The sequence below is a fragment of the Syngnathoides biaculeatus genome, chromosome 2 (genome assembly GCF_019802595.1).
Source record: "Syngnathoides biaculeatus isolate LvHL_M chromosome 2, ASM1980259v1, whole genome shotgun sequence".
Classification (NCBI taxonomy): Eukaryota; Metazoa; Chordata; class Actinopteri; order Syngnathiformes; family Syngnathidae; genus Syngnathoides; species Syngnathoides biaculeatus.
Genome location: NC_084641.1, coordinates 11,768,264 through 11,786,526, shown reverse-complemented (window position 1 = coordinate 11,786,526; position 18,263 = coordinate 11,768,264). Strand labels below are relative to the sequence as shown.

The window sequence follows — 18,263 nt, the reverse complement described above, 5'->3', positions numbered from 1 at the left end:
AGGCAGGGCCGGGATTTGAACCCCAGTCCTCAGAACTGTGAGACCAATGCTCCACATCGATTAGAGAAACGTAATATCTTAATTTTGACTCGTGATGGCACAAAATAATATTGTTGTAATACAGTCATGATAAAGTTCTGCGACTTGTGTATAAATCCTGAATACATGAAAGAAATATACCAGTAGAACTCAGTAGAGCTCTGAGATCAACTGACTCAGGTCTAATAATGAATGGAGTGCAGTCTAAAGCAAACATGGTGAAGCAGCATTTAGCTATTATACTTAAAAAAAAAAAAAATGGAATAAGCTGCCAACGGAGGTGACGTCAGCCCCAATTGGGAAGGTTTTTAAATCCAGGTTGAAAACTCCACTTTTGTCTCATCTGTTCATCACTTTTCACTGATATTTCTTGGACTAAAAGCTGTTTTAATGTACTTTTCATTTTCAAATGTTTTTATTTTTGTATTTGAACGCTTTTAATTAAGAAAGGTACATTGAGTTACCTTGTGTATGAAATGCGCTATACAAAGAAATTAGCTTTGCTTTACAAAGTGTTTTAAATCTGTATCAGAAAGTCAAGTTTGCGACTTTCCAGCATCTCTAAATTATGCTGTACTTTCACGAGTACACGAAGAATGGACTAATATTAAATTGAAGAGTCTAGACTAAGCGGCATGTTTCCTCAAACAGAAAGAACAAGTGCAGGGCAAGATTTCCCAAAAGACCTTGAGGTCTGTGAGGATCTTTGCCGCTTGCACCTTCACATGAATTTTCATTCATTCAGGCAAAGTTCTCCTGGGTGAAGGGAATTTGAGATTATGTTTTGTTTTTTATTTTTTTTCTTCCCATCCAATGTTTTTTTTCTTTGTTAAATGGCACCATTTTCTCCCATGCATTCCTTTTTCCGCTCTCTCACTCCTCTTTTGTCTACATCTATACTCTCGTCTTCTTCCGCCTTCCAGAAGAAATGATGTACTATAGGAAGACCCGTAGCCCATTAGTCATGGCAGCCCCTACTCTCACCCATCAAGTCATCCATCCATCTCCTTTTTACGTCTGACCTCATCTGTTGCAATATTAAATAGAACTAAGCAGGACACGAGCTGTGGCACAGGGGACAAGCTGTCCTGGCAGAAATGAACCGTCAACTCCTGCTCAGTCAAAGTGTTTGTGTGTGTGTGCACATGTGTAATTGATGTTAGATGGGTAGGAAAGTGGGTAATGTTGCCAAAGAAGAGAGTCATTGCAAATAAATTAGTAGTTTTTAGCAGTTGTGAGTACAGCTTGATTCATGCTCATAACGTATCAGTTGAACATATCCATATTGCCGAGCTTTAAACAAAACAATTGGTCATTACAGTGGCGGACGTAGAAATACTTTTAGCTACCACCAGTTGGATTTTTAATTACTTTTTTTCCACAGTATTAATTTTAATAAGGTATAACAGCAAATAGGGCAGATGCAGTTGATAGCATTATGCCTTTTTTTTTAAATCATTAAAAGTGTTTTCCACAATCTCTATTAGGTTTTAACAAGCTTTCTGTTTCTCTAGTTGATATGAGATTGAATTCCGCTTGTAAATTTGCATGTTATTATTTTTTTTAACAATTCCGGAGTCGGGTTCATTACATGTCTTTGATCCAGATCACTAATCACAGTTGTAATTTCAATCTGCCAAGAATTAAGCCTTTTATTGGAGCACACAGAGTACAAAATAATTAGTCCTCTGAGATATAATTAAAGGGTCTCCCTTAAAAGCGAATAAAAAATTGAATCGTTCTGGTAAAGAGAAAGGACATCATCAATACAATCTGAAAGAAAGTTACACAATTCTTGGTCTGCCAAAGAAGATAATTAAGTCTCCGTAGGGAGAGTTACATTGATAATTAGGTAGTTGAATGTCCAATAGCAATGGTGGATGATCAGATATTGTGATACCTAAATAATCTGAAGAAACCACAATTGAATTAAGAATGATATCAATACAAACAATCCTTTGTAAAATATGATTGTTTGTTAGGTTTTTACCTAATTGCTGGACTAAATGCACAAGAAACAGGGACAAGAAATGGTCTTTCTGATCAGGAGGACATGAGAGACTGGCCAGTAACACTCTCAAACAACGTTCTGAGACAACTTCTCGTGTACTCTCTTTATTTTCGAAAACACACAAGGTTAAAAGGAGGGGTGAGCAAGCAAGTCAACAAAGGCACATTCTTTAATAACGATGTGTGTACGTTGATTAAATTGTCCTTGGCCACTTCCAGGATCATTAGGAGTCGGCTGGAGCACCTGTGTATGGGGGGCTGCTCATCCTGTGTGCAAAGAATTTGCCAAACAAGGATCATATGTTGTCTGGCACCACACATACTAAATGTACCTACAATAATTTAAATGCATAATAAATGCATTTACAATAAATCCAACATTGTTGAAGCATGGAGAAGAAAGAATTTGTTTTAATTGAAAGGTTAATAGAGCGAATGTGTGGATAATACAACTCTGCCTCAGGAAATCAGAAAATATTTTAGCCATAGCTGATTGTGTCATTTTACAGGACAAGACTGATCCAAGGATGGGTTGAAAACACAGTTGAGATCATCTCCAAACCCAAACTGACAAGTACACTTTTTAAGAAAGGGAGGCTGCTCATTAATCTATTGGCAAATTCACCACCATCAAAGTCAGAGAAACATAACTTCTCTTTGCCTTGGGATTCTAGCAACCAAATACCTGCCCTTTCTATCAGCAATAAGATGAGCGGATGAGAGCTGTACCTATTTGTTGATTAATATGGCCACCACTTTCGCTATTGAATTAAAGGTTTGAGTGGAAAATTGGGCTTACCCGAAGGCAGCGTTGTCGATAAGGAACATTAACTGAAGGCGAGTCTCCTGTAAAAACACTGCAACAGAATTTAAGTGTTTCAAGTCAAACCATAGAGACCAAGGGATCACGCACATCTGTGATCTTCCATCTGACAAATCTGAAAGGCTATGCTGGAACCTACATTGGTGTTAACCATATAAGTCAAATGAATAAAATAGCCACGGAGAGCCGAGGTGCATATAACATAGCCCTAAACAAAAATACAACCAAAGCCTCCATTAAAAAAATAACAAACAAAAAGGGGTTCTGCAGTGTTTCCTACAGTACCCAGAATTTGAATATCTTCTAATGTGCAAGCAACACAGTGACAATAAAGAACAGACAAAAGCAAGAGGGGAAAAGTGTCAAATATTCAGGACAAATACAAACTGTTGAATCTATAACAAGATTAGACCTACATTTTATGTAAAAAAAAAAAAAAATTAAACAAAAAAACAAAAGCAAACTCCACTGAAAAAAATGTGATGTCGTCTAAAAGTCAACAATCCGGCTCTTAATACTGTTTGTCAGCAGTAACCAAACTATGGTGACCCAAAACAAATTTCAACACGACAGGTTGACAGATAAAGCGATGCTAAAACAGTGGAATGAATAAATAAATGAAACAATCTACACATATAGAAATGTTGTGAAAATATAATATTGTTTCACTGAAAAAAATAGCATATTCGATCAAACTAACAATGAATAATTTATCACTGTGGCAATGTATACCGTATAGATTTAGAATACGATAATGTTGCCAAAGGTATTTTAAGAATGGAAACAGTGTGCATAAATTACTACATCACAGTAATCAATGAGAAAAAATGCACACAATATTAATACAGACAACCATAAATATCACTAAACCAGCAGGTTCAACAAATCACACAACCACATATTGTGGAAACTGAAATAAAAGATGTAAATGCTATCCGCAAGTCACGAAATCACACCAAACAATAAAAATGCGTGTAAAGCTAATGTAGTTTTTTTGGAAGATCAGTGTTTTGTCATACTCACTGTCTTTCTCCACCATTGTAAGTAATAAGAATCCGGGCCAGGTTAAACATTCCGTATGGAGCAGCATCGATGGCATGTAGTTGTTGCGGGACATCAAGGAATGCGGCCTAGTCATGGACAATTTTGGCAGTGCAATCTGTAAAAACAGAAAAGGCAGAGTTTGCCCTTTGATCACTTCCACTATGGACGACGTCGACAAAATCACTGCAACCGTGAAATCTGCACACAATTTCTCATTCTCCGGTCTTGGGCTTTGCTTGCAGATTATGGTGATGTCCCCTTTGACAATGTACTGTAACTATAAAAGTTCTAGTGCAAGAGTTGAGACCCTGCAGAACTGTCACTATCCTGAGAGTATCTTGACTCCAAATGTTCTCAAGCTTGGCCATGGTTAGCAGTGAGGCTCTCAACTGTAGTTTTCATCACAGCCATAAAATCAGTGCACTCTCCATTTCCCCCACAGTACCTCTTAGCTTAGCCGCAGTTGTATCGGTAGCAGCTCGATCATTTGCCAACTGTGTTGTCACAGCTTGTAAATTGATCTTAATCGTAGGTTAAGCATCTCTGAGAATCTCTTGGAGTTTTTTTGTTGTTGTTGTTTTTTTTTTTTTTTTAAATAGCACCTACAGTTTGTCCTTTCTCAGCGAGGTAAGCTATTTGTGCTTGAGGGCACCTCGGGGAAACGCTGAAAAACATGGCGGCGGCTTGCGGACAGGCTCTCAATTGGGTTGCAACGGTATTGCAAGTTTTACATTCTTCCAGCCGTTTAATCGCATTCCAAATTTACATTTTGAAACATAGATTGGAACAGAGTGAAACAGGATTAAATAATACAGGGGGGAATTATAATAGCTTTTTATCTCAAACTGACAGGAGTTTCAAAATTGATGTCCTCCTCCATTGAAAGATCACCAGAAACTCCCATAAAGCTTTTATTTATAGTGGCTTAACGGTCATAATATCTAAAATATTGGGCCAGCTGTTGTAATATTTTAAGAGGAAAATGAACATATGCAGAGCTGTCCACATCCAACAAATTTTGGTGACTATTATTGTTTTATCACCTTAAGCGATGTTACACATTTTTAGGTGCAGCAGTCAACAGTCCCCTCAACGATCTATGCCTTGAACATTCGTGGTATTCCCTTATTAAATACACAATGAGCTGGTGAAAAATTGCTGGTGATGTTAATGTGCCCTTGGACTTCATTCTATATAACCTCAAATGATTGCACTTTTCCACGTGTCCCCAAATTTGGGTTTAAAAAAATACACCAATGACGACAATATTTATACATTCAATGATGGTTTGGGTGCCAATTATTGAAAATAATTGCGCGTCACTCAACATAGATATGGTATGAGCAGGCCGAGGTGAAGATAGACTTTCAGTAGACCATGATCTCGCCAAGGAGCCTTGCTGCGCTGACACCGCGCATCTTAGTGCAGATGGGTCCGACAACATGCAGCAAGTCTTGTGCTTGCACGGAAACTAAGATGTATCACTGAAAATAGAAAAATCTCAAAGTATGAGACCATGTTGACGCAAGTACAGAGCCTTTCTGCGCCACAACGCCTAGATTGTGGCAGACCGGCCTGCCTGTGTGGGTTTTCTCTGGGCACTTCGGTTTCCTCCCACATCCCAAAAACATGCACGGTAGGTTGACTGAAGACTTTAAATTGCCCGTAGGCGTGAATGTGATTGCGAATGGTTGCTTGTTTCAACATGTCCTGCGATTGGCTGGTGAGCAATTCAGGGTGTATTCCTCCTTGCACCCGAAGATAGCTGGGATTGGTTCTAGGATGCCGTGGCCCTAGTGAGCATAAGCGGTACTGCCAAAGGATGAATGGATTTATGTTTGTGTATTATAGTAACAAAAATACCATTCACTCTTTTCTTAAGTATAAATGGTAGCCCTATGGGAGTCAAACAAAAAAAAAAAAAAACAGTTCACTCAGGGTATGCTTACATTAATATTTATATCCATATGTCCCATTATTGCCTAACACAGTCACTGCAGCTCCTCTGTGCCCAAGACTACATCAGTTCATGGCTTGCTCCATTTTCTGTCCATGAAATTAAACTTACATGGTTGGCGTTTTAATTAGAACTAAACTAAATTAAATGGAATACAGATGATTGCACTTTTATATAACACTGACAGTTATTGTATTCGGTTTGGTGTTTCATTTGATCCAAAGGCATAAAAACTAAAATCTGGCTAATCCTTGTTTTCAAATTGAATTTAGGGATTTCAGTGTTTCCATTTCCGTAACATCTGCGGCAACTTCTGGTCAATGAAATCCAAATTGAAATGGTGTAGTACTATTCATAAATACTTAATCCAATCAAGGATTTCAGGGTTACTCAATAGCCAGACATATTAGCTAAGGTAATGCACAAATACTGTACATCAACACACAGACATCCTGGCTAGCGCAGTGATTCGCGCACTTAAACTGAAGTGACCGTGAACATCATTGCAGTACAACACAAAAAACAAACGTGCTGCAAAAACTTCCAGCAGCATTTAAACAACCTCTCTCAGCTTCTTCAGATGGAGCCAAAGAAATGGATCTTATATGTCTTAAATTAAAGGCAAATGGCTGTAATGACTTGCACCAGTCGGTATGACATTTTTAGTCAAGCATACCACACGTGAGGTTAGCTCAGTGAGCGCCCATAGATTAACTATTGTACTCTCGTCCTAAGTGCAGTATGAAAGGATATAAATTTTGAAAGATTTTGGACCTTAATGTTTTTGTGAAAAAAAATGTAGTTATTTTTGTTGAATGATCCTTTTCGCTTTTATCACATTGCAAGGACTTGTCTTCTATCACCATCTTAAGAGCAATGTGGTGCAAAGTGTTAGCTCATAATCCTCTTCGGCAGAGATGCTCTCCTGGAGTCTGAACAATATTTATAACATGTTTGTGTGTGTGCATGCGTGCATATGTGTATGCTGAAGAGCATCCGGTGCTTGCATAGAGACAAATGTGACCATGGTTCAATACATTCTGCAGTGGTCCAGTTAAATATAGAAGTACAAAGAGAGAGAGAGAGAGAGAGAGAGAGAGAGAGAGAGAGAGAGAGATTCCTGGGGGGGTTATCCCAGCAACCCACTCCCCATCGCACCACCTCCCCGCCTCTTCCCTGTCTCTCTATCGCTGAGATTTCTGGTTGGCTTTTCCCAACTAAATTTACATGTTTTAATTATCAAGCGTTTAATAAATAATTCTAAAGTCACTAGGGTGGTTCTAAAAATAGCCCAACGTATGAATAATGGATTCCTTTGACCCCTTCATTGTCTGTCAGTGTGTGTGCATGCGCCCGTGTGCATGTGGGGCAGGGGGGTGGTATACTGTATTTGAAAAAGATGTTAATGTGCTCGAAGAAGTATTGGTGTACGTATTGTTGTTTCATTAATTGATTTCTGTGGCAGAATTACATTTGTAATGGATTCAGTCTGTAGTCCATCAACAATATGTAATTAGTTTTATAAAAACACGGAAATAGTAGAGTTGCTACCATGGCAACCCTTGGCAACCTCCTTTATTGCTCAATATTATTGTAGGGCCAGCCAGGATATCTCTCATGTGGTTTTAGTGTTGGTGCTGATCACCTCACCCTTAGATGTTTTTGTGTATACATGAACGTTACAGTCACCTCCTGTAACACAAGTATTGGAAAAATAACCTAAGCTTTAATTAGTTAATGTATGACAGCAATAAAGTCCCATCACTTGGTTCAGTCACACTTAAGACTGGAATGAACACAAAGGCACTTTGGAGAGGTTTCAGTGCTGCCTCTCTAATGGTCTCTCCCCTCTCTAATTATGAATTAGATGGCTAGCTAGAGGAAAGCATTCACTGATCCCTCACTTTATCACAATAAGTGCTGTGCATGTCTCGAAGTAAAATGATGGCTGGGCTTGTGCGATGATACATTATTTGCAAGCCTGTGTAGCGCTGCCAATCCTCTTTCCAGATTTGGGACAGGGGCCAGTAACATCCTCCGCAGCAAGTGAAGGACATGGGCGACGGGAAGGAAAAATGACAGAAGACAGAGCAAGAGAGAGAGAGAGGACAGAATGGAGAAAACAAATTTAGATCTGAGAGTGACTGGCGCTCCATTCATGTTGACAAGATGTCAGCTGGGATGGGCTCCACAAACAGTGAAAGCAAAGGATGGGAAGGAGAAAAAAAAATGATGAAAGCATCTAAATGTATAACCAAACAAAAAACCTCTGAAGTCATTTTGAGTGGTTTTCAAGCAAAAAATATAAATTCATACACCATACAGTGTTTACAATGCACAAAAATGGCTTTTAATCAGGATTATTTCATCTAAGACGGACAAGATCTACTCTGTCATTGGCATGGAACCTCCTGCCATTCTAGTTTAGTGGACTTCTGTTTGGTTCGGGTTCATGTCTGTTGGTGCATCGTTGTTCACAGCGGTGAGCAATTGTTCAACAAACAATCAAACAATGTTTATTTTTAGACCTGTTGTAACATGGAGGTGTTACATCACGGCTACAAAGAACTTTTTTTTTGTTCTTTGAGGAGCAGTTTTGCTAAACAAAGACTTCCGTCAAGGGGTAACTCAAATTTTGAGAAGCTTGCTGAAATCATTGGTAGTTTACTTAGGGGATAATGCTGCGATATCATGATATTTACATATAATAGCTCAGGCAGCCATCTGCTCTGGAAACGTGTTCTAACCGTACTGTGTTAAGCTGAACCGAACCCTACCAACCCTTTGGTGGTAGATGACTCCCAGAGGCAGTAAGCCTGTGCAATGTGCCAACCTCAGCAGAGTGTGTGCACGCGCACCCAGACAGACACACACATGGGCAAATGTATACACTCATGCATGTACACGCATGACCGACAGGCTTGATCACAAGTCTAATAAAAGCTGAGCACGTCAGTGAGGAAGGAGACTATCCATTAGAAGGATGGAGGACAGCAGGCCAAGGTCTAGACAAAGTAGCAAGGAGAGGGCAGACCCCAGAAAGCTTTACTGCATTACTGCCTGGACATGGTGATGTCTTTATGTTAACATAAGGATGTAGATCTACCGTGGACTGTCTTTCACCAACTTACACTTGTCCGCTCATCTTTTTCTCTTTTGAGTTAGATACTGGTGCGGTGGCCACGGGCTACATTGCATGGAGGTCAAGGCGGTGCCGTAGGGGGAAGCTGACCATGGCAGCAGAAATAAGACAGACTTGTTGGAATTGTCGCTGGATTGTGTGCACAGCACCCTAAAGCAAAGCCTTGTAACGATGTAGTTTTGTGGTCATGTGGTCGTACCACACTTTGTAATGTCAGTTATGGCCATCTACAGGACTGGAGTCGGCAGCATCTCCTGCCTAACATGGCTCAGCAGAGGAAGCAAAAGAAGAGATTTTGTACATTATGACTGTGAGTCAGGAATTGCAAAGCATGCAAGAGACGCCCAATTGAGAGAGACGGGTAGTAAAGGAACGACAGCATTGATGCTCAAGAGAAACATTACATTATTGCAACATCAGTACGTTTGCTTAAAAAGTTAGGTCATTGGATTTCTGGAATGTATAAATAAATGTTCATTGGATTAGGGATGTTTGTCTCTTAGCATTCAAACAGTACAATTACTTCTCGAACAGATGTGCTTGTGTCTCCACTTGTTAAAAAAGGATCCAGGATTGTTCTAAATGTAGTCCGTCAGTGATTGAGAATTATTTTGAAAGAATTATATTCACAACTCAGAAGAAAAAGTCAGAATGCTTGGGAAGACTGAGTAAGGAGAACTATTCTGGAGCTGTGAGCTGCTCCCCTCAAAAAATAATATGCACACACACTTAAATTTAGTACACTGGAAACATTTTTAGATCTCTTATATAATCGCTTTGGGCTGTTTAACCAGAATTAGAATGCCGTGTGGATAAGAAAGTCTGTCAAACTGTTATATAACAGGTCTAGAAATATCTTTGATGTGCTATAAATAGAAGATTGATGGGCAGCATATTGAAAAAGTTGGATCACAACTCTGCCTTACTACCATTTTTTTTTTAAATGCTCTCATTAGTAGTCTCGTCTTTGAACGCCTGTTCCAAACAGCTGACGGCTCGTGACAAGATTGGAGACAATGAAAATAAAAAGAGTGTGTATTGCAAGAGAGAGCATCCAGCTTGCCCCGTTTTCTATTCCACTTGCTGTTCGATCCCCCTGCTTGACAACGTTAATGTCCCTGGGCTTTGGGTTTCAGAAAGAAGCGTCTTGAGAGATTGGAAATGGAGGAAGCAGGAAAAAAAAAAAAACACAAGCTTCAAAGGGCTTTTCTCCTGTTTTATTTTTAGGTCCTCAGTGCCCGATTTTAAACATTTGATTTGGAAATAGAGGACAAGGAAAGATGGAGGTAAGGGCACAGCGGAATCATGTCACAGATTTCTATTTTGTCAAAAAGATGAACATAAAATATGAAGAGGCACAGCTGGCTGCTAGAATTTGTTGCTTTGTCAAAGGCATTTTGCCAATGCTTTGGAGGAGCATTGGGATCAGTCATTGTTGGAATTTCAGATGGTCAATTCCCAATTTATGTAATGACTAATAAGTGGATGGCGCGGTGAACGACTGGTTAGCACAAGTGCCTCACAGTTCTGCGGACACGGGTTCAAATTGTCCGTGTGGAGTTTGCGTGTTCTCCCCGTGCCCAAAGTGGGTTTTCTTCGGGTACTCTGGTTTCGTCCCACAAGCCAAAAACATAGATGGGAATAAAATGTTGGCGCCCTGTGATTGGCTGGCAACCAGTTCAGGGTGTATCCCACCTCTCGGCCAGAGTCAGCTTAGATAGCTTACGTGTGAGCATTTAGCAGTAGATTCACACAGCTGCTCGTTTTGGAATAGAAACTGGAGGCAAACAAAGAGCAGTGCTTAGTAAATGAGTTGCCCTGAGGCGGATACGCTCGGTCCTTCCGGATTCTTCAACTATATTCTGGCACTCTCCAGAAAGTCCAAGCGACTCCAGAGAATTTTCATATACCACACATTCATCAAAAAGCCATAAAATATGTTACCTGATGCTCATTACTCTGTAAATCATTATTCTCATTGCCCGTCTATGTTTCTATCTTGCACGGAGGTCATAAAGGGAAGCTAATAATGTGCTGATTTCCCAGGATGATGGCTCGTATTGGTCCTCTTTTCTCTCATTACTTACTGTAATACCGTCATTATATCCCTTCTCATTACATTCTCTCATTATGCCTGCAATGATTTTGAGGGGGAGCAGTCACACTTTGAATGTATCCTCACTCAAGATGTGTGCTGACTAATCTTGTATTCTCCTTCATCTGTTGCCACAAGTGCACCATCCAACATTGACTTTTGATGGTGTTGTGAAGGTGAAGCAGGGAATGCTCACAGGGACTCCATAATGTTACACGATTCTACCACATACAGAATGGACTTCATTTTAATACACTTTCTTCCAAAAGATTAAAGTCTCTCAAAGCCAAAAAAAAAAAAAAATGCTGTGGAAGCTCTTGAGTCAAACACACCTCAGAATTTAAACAAAAACGCCTTTAGAGTAGTTTAAATGCAACTTCAATTCGTGAGTATCCAAGGATTAACATGTTTTTCCTTTTCCCACCGCACCACACAGATCCCCAGTTTATATTGTATGGTCTGCATCCCGTTTTATTTTTAATTTAGGGAAGCACAAATGGTGACAAAAAGCGTGCCGGGCAGGTTGAATATGTTATTAGTGGGAGGCAACATAAAAACCAGCAGATGGAATCACTTGAGAGCAAATTGCAAGACCTGCAGAAGTATCAATCTGACGCCGAGAAAAATAAAGTCCACCAACAAACAGCATCTAAAGTGGCAAAACGCGCAAAAAAATATTCTTAAATATTAATGTTCATCACCTCAAATGCTCCCAAATATGCAGCTACAGTATAATATACTGAACAAATTTGAAGTTCCTCCTCTGCTTATGTTGGTTTTGTTAAAAACACTGCATTTGTTTAAAACAAGAACAAAGAATGATTTTATTGTTTTTGTGGTTGATGATGTTGAGGGTTGGAAATCCCCTAAAGTTCTAAATTGTAATGTATTTTTTGCTCCTGAATGGAGATATTTGCCTGCCAGATAATTGGCTTCAGTAGCACCATACAACTGCCTCAATACTACGTCAGGATGCTTTTTATAGACTTTAGTTCAGCTTTTAATACCATCATCCCAAGTATTTTGGTTGACAAACTCTCCCTCCTTGGAAGTCCTCTTTTCATCTGGTGCTGGATTAAAGACTTCCTCACAAACCGTTCACAGTCTGTCAGACTTGCCCCACACCTCTCTTCCTCAATCACCCTCAGTACCGGGTCCCTGCAAGGCTGTGTACTGAGCCCTCTGCTATGCTCTCTATACACATATGACTGCATACCAGCCCATCCCAGCAATTCCGTTATCAAGTTTGCTGATGACACCACCGTGATCGGGCTCATCTCAGAAGGAGATGGGTCTGCACAAAGAGACAAGATTGGTAAATTGTCAAAGTGGTGTTCTGCAGACAACCTTACTCTGAACTCCACAAAGACAAAGGAAATCATCCTGGACATCCGGAAGTGCGGCGTCGACCCGGGCCCACTGTTCATCAATGGGGAGTGTGTGAAGAGGGTCGACTCCTTCAAGTTTGTGGGAGTCTACATCATGGACAAACTCACTTGTACTGTAAATACCACCACAGTGGTGAAAAAGGCCCACCAGCAGATCCACTTCCTGAGAGTGGTCAGGAGGAACAACTTGGAAGCTAAGGTGCCATAGGTCTTCTACAGAACCACTGTGGAGAACATCCTCACCTACTGCATCACAGTATGGTATGTTGGATGCACAGCAGCATACAGGAAAGCTCTGCAAAGATTGGTCAACAGTGCCCAGAAGATCACTTGGCTGCTCTCTGCCCTCTCTAGAGGACATTGCCAACTCCCATTATCACAGGAGAGTCACTAATATTGTAAAGGACTCTTCACATCCTGCTCATCACCTGTTTAACCTGTTGCCCTCTGGTAGGCGGAACAGGTCCCCCAAAACACGGACGACCAGATTCAAGAAAAGCTTTTTCCCCAGAGCCATCAACTTCTTGAACTCAAACCACTGTAATAACAGTACTGTAATGGAGCATTATGCAACAGCACTTTTGTGCATTTATTTATTTTAGCAATAACTGTGCTTTGATGTTTTATCTATGGTGTTTAAATAAGATGTTCTTTGATTTTTATTCTATTTTATTGCACCTTGAAACACTCATCATTTTGTTATATGCACAGCATATGATGCCATTAAAGGCTTTTGATTTGATTTGAATAAATAGGCCACAACCTTTAGATTTCGTAATGCTCTTACATTCCTTCCTGACTGCGACTGAGTAATTTGCTTGTTTGTTTGGTGGATGTCTCCATTTGAATTCAGTTTAGGTTTAAAGGTATAAGCTGTTGTTTCTGGCGCTTCCCAAGGCTGGAATTCCAAATAACAACAAAGCCTTCATCCCTTCTATATGATTTAGGCTCAGTGATTTTCTCCCCCTTCTTTCTTCGAATCCCGCACGCTTTCTCCTTTCTCTATGGCTCGTTCCATCTGCGCACTGTCCGGAAATGGACCTGTCCTTGCTTAGGCAAAATAGGTAATTTCATTATTTTGGAGCGCCAATGAGTGATTCTGTGCAAGAATGTGCAGAATCATCATCACTCAATATAAAATGAACAAATGTGAAAAAAGAGCAAGATACTTCAGAAGCTGAAACGTTTAGTCAGCATTTTGTCATCAACTCTTGTATTGGCTTGGGTGACAATTACTTTTTTTAGCAACAACAAAAAAAGATATTGATCATAGCTTTGAGGCAATAAAGCAACATTGTATATCATGCATTAGTGACTTAATGTTACAATGGTAATGCCAGACACTGAATATCATGATGAATATTATTGAAGGTGTTTGTTAAAGGTAAAACTATTCTTCATCTGTTTTGGCCCGTTGTGTTACTCCATAGTGCCACAATGGTTCAGATGGCCTCCTGAAGCAACTACGTTTGTCAGTAGGGAGTGCTGTTTCCACCGCTCAGCCTTAATTATATAGTCTTGCTTTGAAAAGTTCTGTGGACGTTGAATCTTCCAGACATTGAGTGGCATGTAATAATCATCAGTCAGGTCAAATGTGACCCTCTCTTTTATGAGCAGCGCTGGTGATGTTAGCTGCGAAAAAGACAAGTCCTGGCCCGAATAAAGATTGAGTGTGACGGCTGCCATGTATGTTCACCATCTCCGACTGGAGCCCACTGCTTTACTTACAAAGCCTCAGGCAGGCGCAGGCTGAATGCTATTTAAACAGAGCTGGTAAGCGTGGGACAATGTCCAATCAGTTGTTAGTTTGCAGCACTTATTCTTGTCATTGTTTTCTTTATACAGTAAAAATTGTATTACTTACAATGATTACTTTCTGCTACAGATATGCAAAGTAGTTTAGTGAGTCTTTGACAAAAGCCAAATAGCCCCGTTACAACATTGCCATCATTTCCACTAAGCCATTTTTGGTGCGCCATCATTTGGGCCATTGCACTAAATCAAATGGGGATTCACTTTGTGGATATATATATCCATTCATTGTCTAAGCCACTTATCCTCACAAGGATCGCAGAAGTGCCGGAGCTTTCCTGGCGTAACATTGGGCGAAATGCGGACTACGCCCTGAACTGGTCGCCAGTCAGTAACCGGGAGTTTGCGTCTTCTCCCCATATCTGCGTGGGTCTTCTCCAGACACATGCATTAATTGGAGACTCTAAGTTGCCCCTAGGTGTGATAGTGAATGTGACTGTTGTTTGTCTTCATGTGCCCTGCAATTGGCTGGCAATCAGTCCAGGCTGTACCCTGCCTCCTGCCCGTTGACAGCTGTGATAGGCTTAAGCACTGCCCGCGACCCTTGTGAGGATAAGCGGCTAAGAAAATGGTTGGATGGATAGTTACATAGTATTGATTTAAACTATGGATATCTGAACACAAATGGTGCATCAAAGCATGTAGACAGATGATTTAACAATATTCACAGCCATACGGTATATGGCCTAAACCAGGGGTCTCAAACTCTATTTACGGAGGCAGAATTTGGATGACTGACGCTGGGCCGCAGATGCACATGCACGTGAGCGCAATTTAAATTCAATTTTTTTTAAAAATACAACCTTCTCAAATGTCTTTTTTTTTTTTTTAACCTTAAAGTAACATCACCAAGGACGGTGGTGTAAACAAGCTTTATGCAAAACTACTAATAAAACTCCATGTCAACACTGCTGTAAATTTCACTCAATGAAAAAAGTCGGTCACACCCCCAAGAGCTATATACTCTACCGTTATCGGTAGGTTCATCAGCTCTGCACACAACACTGTAAAAGTGGCATTTATAAAAAACTCGAGGGCCACACAAAACATGAAACTTTCAAAGGAGGTGAGGGTCAGAGAATACCTTGCAGGCCGTAAATGGCCCCTAGGCCACCAGTTTGAGACCCCTGCCCTAAGCTTTCCGAAGATCAACGAATACTATTGCCATGCGGAGATGTCAACAGAATAGCTGAGTTTCCAATACAGTATATCAAATATCTGCATGTGGTTTATACTACTCCTGAATGAGCAGCATAATGTACATTGAAGGCAATAGTGTGACAAAAATGGTTTAGTTCCTTGTGTATATATTTGTGTCGTTACTCTAAGTAGGTGCAGTTTTTCTCTTTAAAAAAAAACATTATAAACAACATCTTTTTGTGTTACATTTGGGAAGGAGGCTGGAACAGGTTAAAGGCATTTACATTCATTTCAATTGGGAAAGATGTAGTAAGATACAAGTGTTTTGAGTCACGGGCGTGGTCCCAGAACAAAATTGAATTTGTATCCCAAAAAACTACTGTATTTAGTCCCATAGAATATCAGTTGTAATGGAAAAGAAAAACAGAAGCTAAACCAGCTTTCACTCTTCACAAAATTTGCGAGCAAATGAGACTGTGAATATAGATCAAGTGGAACTAAGGGTTTATATCCAGCCTCTGATTGATTAGTTAATGGATTTCGGGGTGTGTCTGATTACTTTGGCCCACCACAGAAAGCACTTAGAAAAGAAAGCTGACAGGGTTATTGTTGTACTGTATTTGTCTGCCTTCCATAATCGCAATCTAATGCATTTTGCGTCTCAGCAGCATTTCGGCTGACTAATACAAAAATGTTGTGACCATTTAGTAGCAGAGAGTTCTTACAGCCCAGTGAGCTGTAGGTATCACTGCAAAGCAATGCAGCGATCTAAACTACATATAAGGGTACCGAGGCCAACGTAACCTGAATAAGTCAGTTATGTTTTCGTGTTGTTCCTTTGACTAAATCCACTCATCCATATTCTATATCGCTTCTCCTGCTCACTCATGCCAGATTGCACAACAACCAGCTATGAGAACGACTACACTAGCAGTGGCCCTTTCGCCACAGTACTGTTTTTGAAACCACAACACAGCTGCCATTATGTGGCATCCATCCATCCATTTTCTGTAGCGTTCGTGTACAAATAGCACTTAGCAAATAGCAAAAGGTGTGTGTCCACATTCTGCGTTCCCACCTCCAATTGGCCTTCCGTCTTCCCTCCCTCCTCTGATCCCCTCTCCTCGTGTTCCTCGTCTTCATGCAGGAGTCTGCCTGGTCCTGGGCTGCATGATCTTCCCTGACGGATGGGACGCTGAAGTCATCCGGGACATGTGCGGGGAGCACACGGGGAAGTACTCTCTGGGTGACTGCTCTGTCCGCTGGGCCTACATGTTGGCCATCATGGGCATCCTCAATGCCCTGGTGCTGTCCTTGATGGCGTTCGTCCTGGGCAACCGGCAGAATGATTTCTACCTGGATGACCTGCAGACTGACAACAAAGGTTGACACAACTCTTCTTTGCATGAACACACTTTAGAATGAATTCCCAACCATGAAGTACTGTATTGTTTTTTTTTTGTTTTTCACTACCTCCCGCCATTACAATTTTTATTTTAAAATCCCTGGTTGATGATGACCTCTCTTTTGGAAAAGGTGTCACAGAAAGCCAGAGAAAAAGTGGAGCGTTAATGATTTGATGCTGGCTGAACTGAAGTGTTTGCGTGACATGTGCGTGGCGGACGTTACGAAGCCAATGATTTGTGTGACCTCGTAGGTACAGTGTGTCACTTGAAATACAAATACTCGAGTCACTACATGTCCGAATAAATGAAATTGTTTTAAAAAAAAAAAAAAAAAACATCCTAACGAATATTTATATAACTAATTTGCCAAAGTGATTTAATTTACCCTACATAACAGTTAGATGAATGAAGACGAGTGGTAGCTAGTGTACAGTGAGTTTCTGTCTTCACCCTGAAAAAAGAAAGAGGAAAACCTTGAGCCCAGTTTTATATAATCTTATTCAGATTTGAAATTATTGGAGTGAGAATTGGCTGTTACAAGGGTACGTTTGGGACGGCTGGTATTTTTAATAAAACATTTGAATGACTTGCAAACGATGTGACCTGAGCGGCATTCAACTTTAGAGTTTCTACTGTATTTGAACGATATTGTTGTATTATTTGCTCTATGTCCAGGGTTACTATCCAAAAGCCTCCATCCATACTTTCAATAAAAACGTAAGATATGGATGGAAAATAAAAACACAGGATAGAGGTTCATTTAATGTGTGGGTTTCCCCAGTTTGAAACAATAACTATTCTGGTCTGGTCTCATTTTCCCATTTTAGCTCGAGTGCTATATTCAAAAGCCGGAGATGCTCCCTCGGTGCAACTTTGACAGTTTGCACAAAGTTGCATCAGGATGCCTGAATCCTCCTTGTTAAGCCGTGTGAAAGCACATGATTGCAGGGAAGGGATGAGAGAGGGAATCGGGGGAGAAGAGAGCACTTGATGTTGAATAGGACGGCAAAAGAAAGCAATTTAATCAGCTCTAGAAAAGACAAACACCGATACCATGACATAATAGTGACAGTAATAGAGCAACAGTGCAAGCTGGAGCGAGAGACAGGCAGAAAGACGGCATAAAGCAGAAAGAAGGAAGACGAAGAGATTGTGTGATAAAGAGGGAGAATTGTGACATAAGATGTCTCACTTCTCTGATGGATCTCTGATAGTTTCCATGGTAACTGTAGATATTCTAGCGAGTGGGCGTGTATTTCTGTTTTTATCTGACTAACCCCACTGTGTTTTTTTTCTTTTAACACTGAATGGATCTATTGCTTCATCAGCTGTGCGAACTTCCTTTTCCTCTGCTCCTGTTTGTACATTCATAGAAACTAAAATTGGCCTCTGGCTTAGCATCAGTCA

The 18,263-nt window shown here is 40.4% G+C and overlaps 1 protein-coding gene across 1 annotated transcript in view; it reads left to right on the top strand.

The window, feature by feature from the left end:
• Positions 1-18,263, top strand: part of lhfpl4a (LHFPL tetraspan subfamily member 4a) — a 58,981-nt gene that overhangs the window by 32,073 nt on the left and 8,645 nt on the right. The window contains exon 4 of the mRNA XM_061833748.1: positions 16,598-16,834. Within this exon, the coding sequence (XP_061689732.1) occupies positions 16,598-16,834 (237 nt within the window). The remainder of the gene's footprint in view (positions 1-16,597; positions 16,835-18,263) is intronic.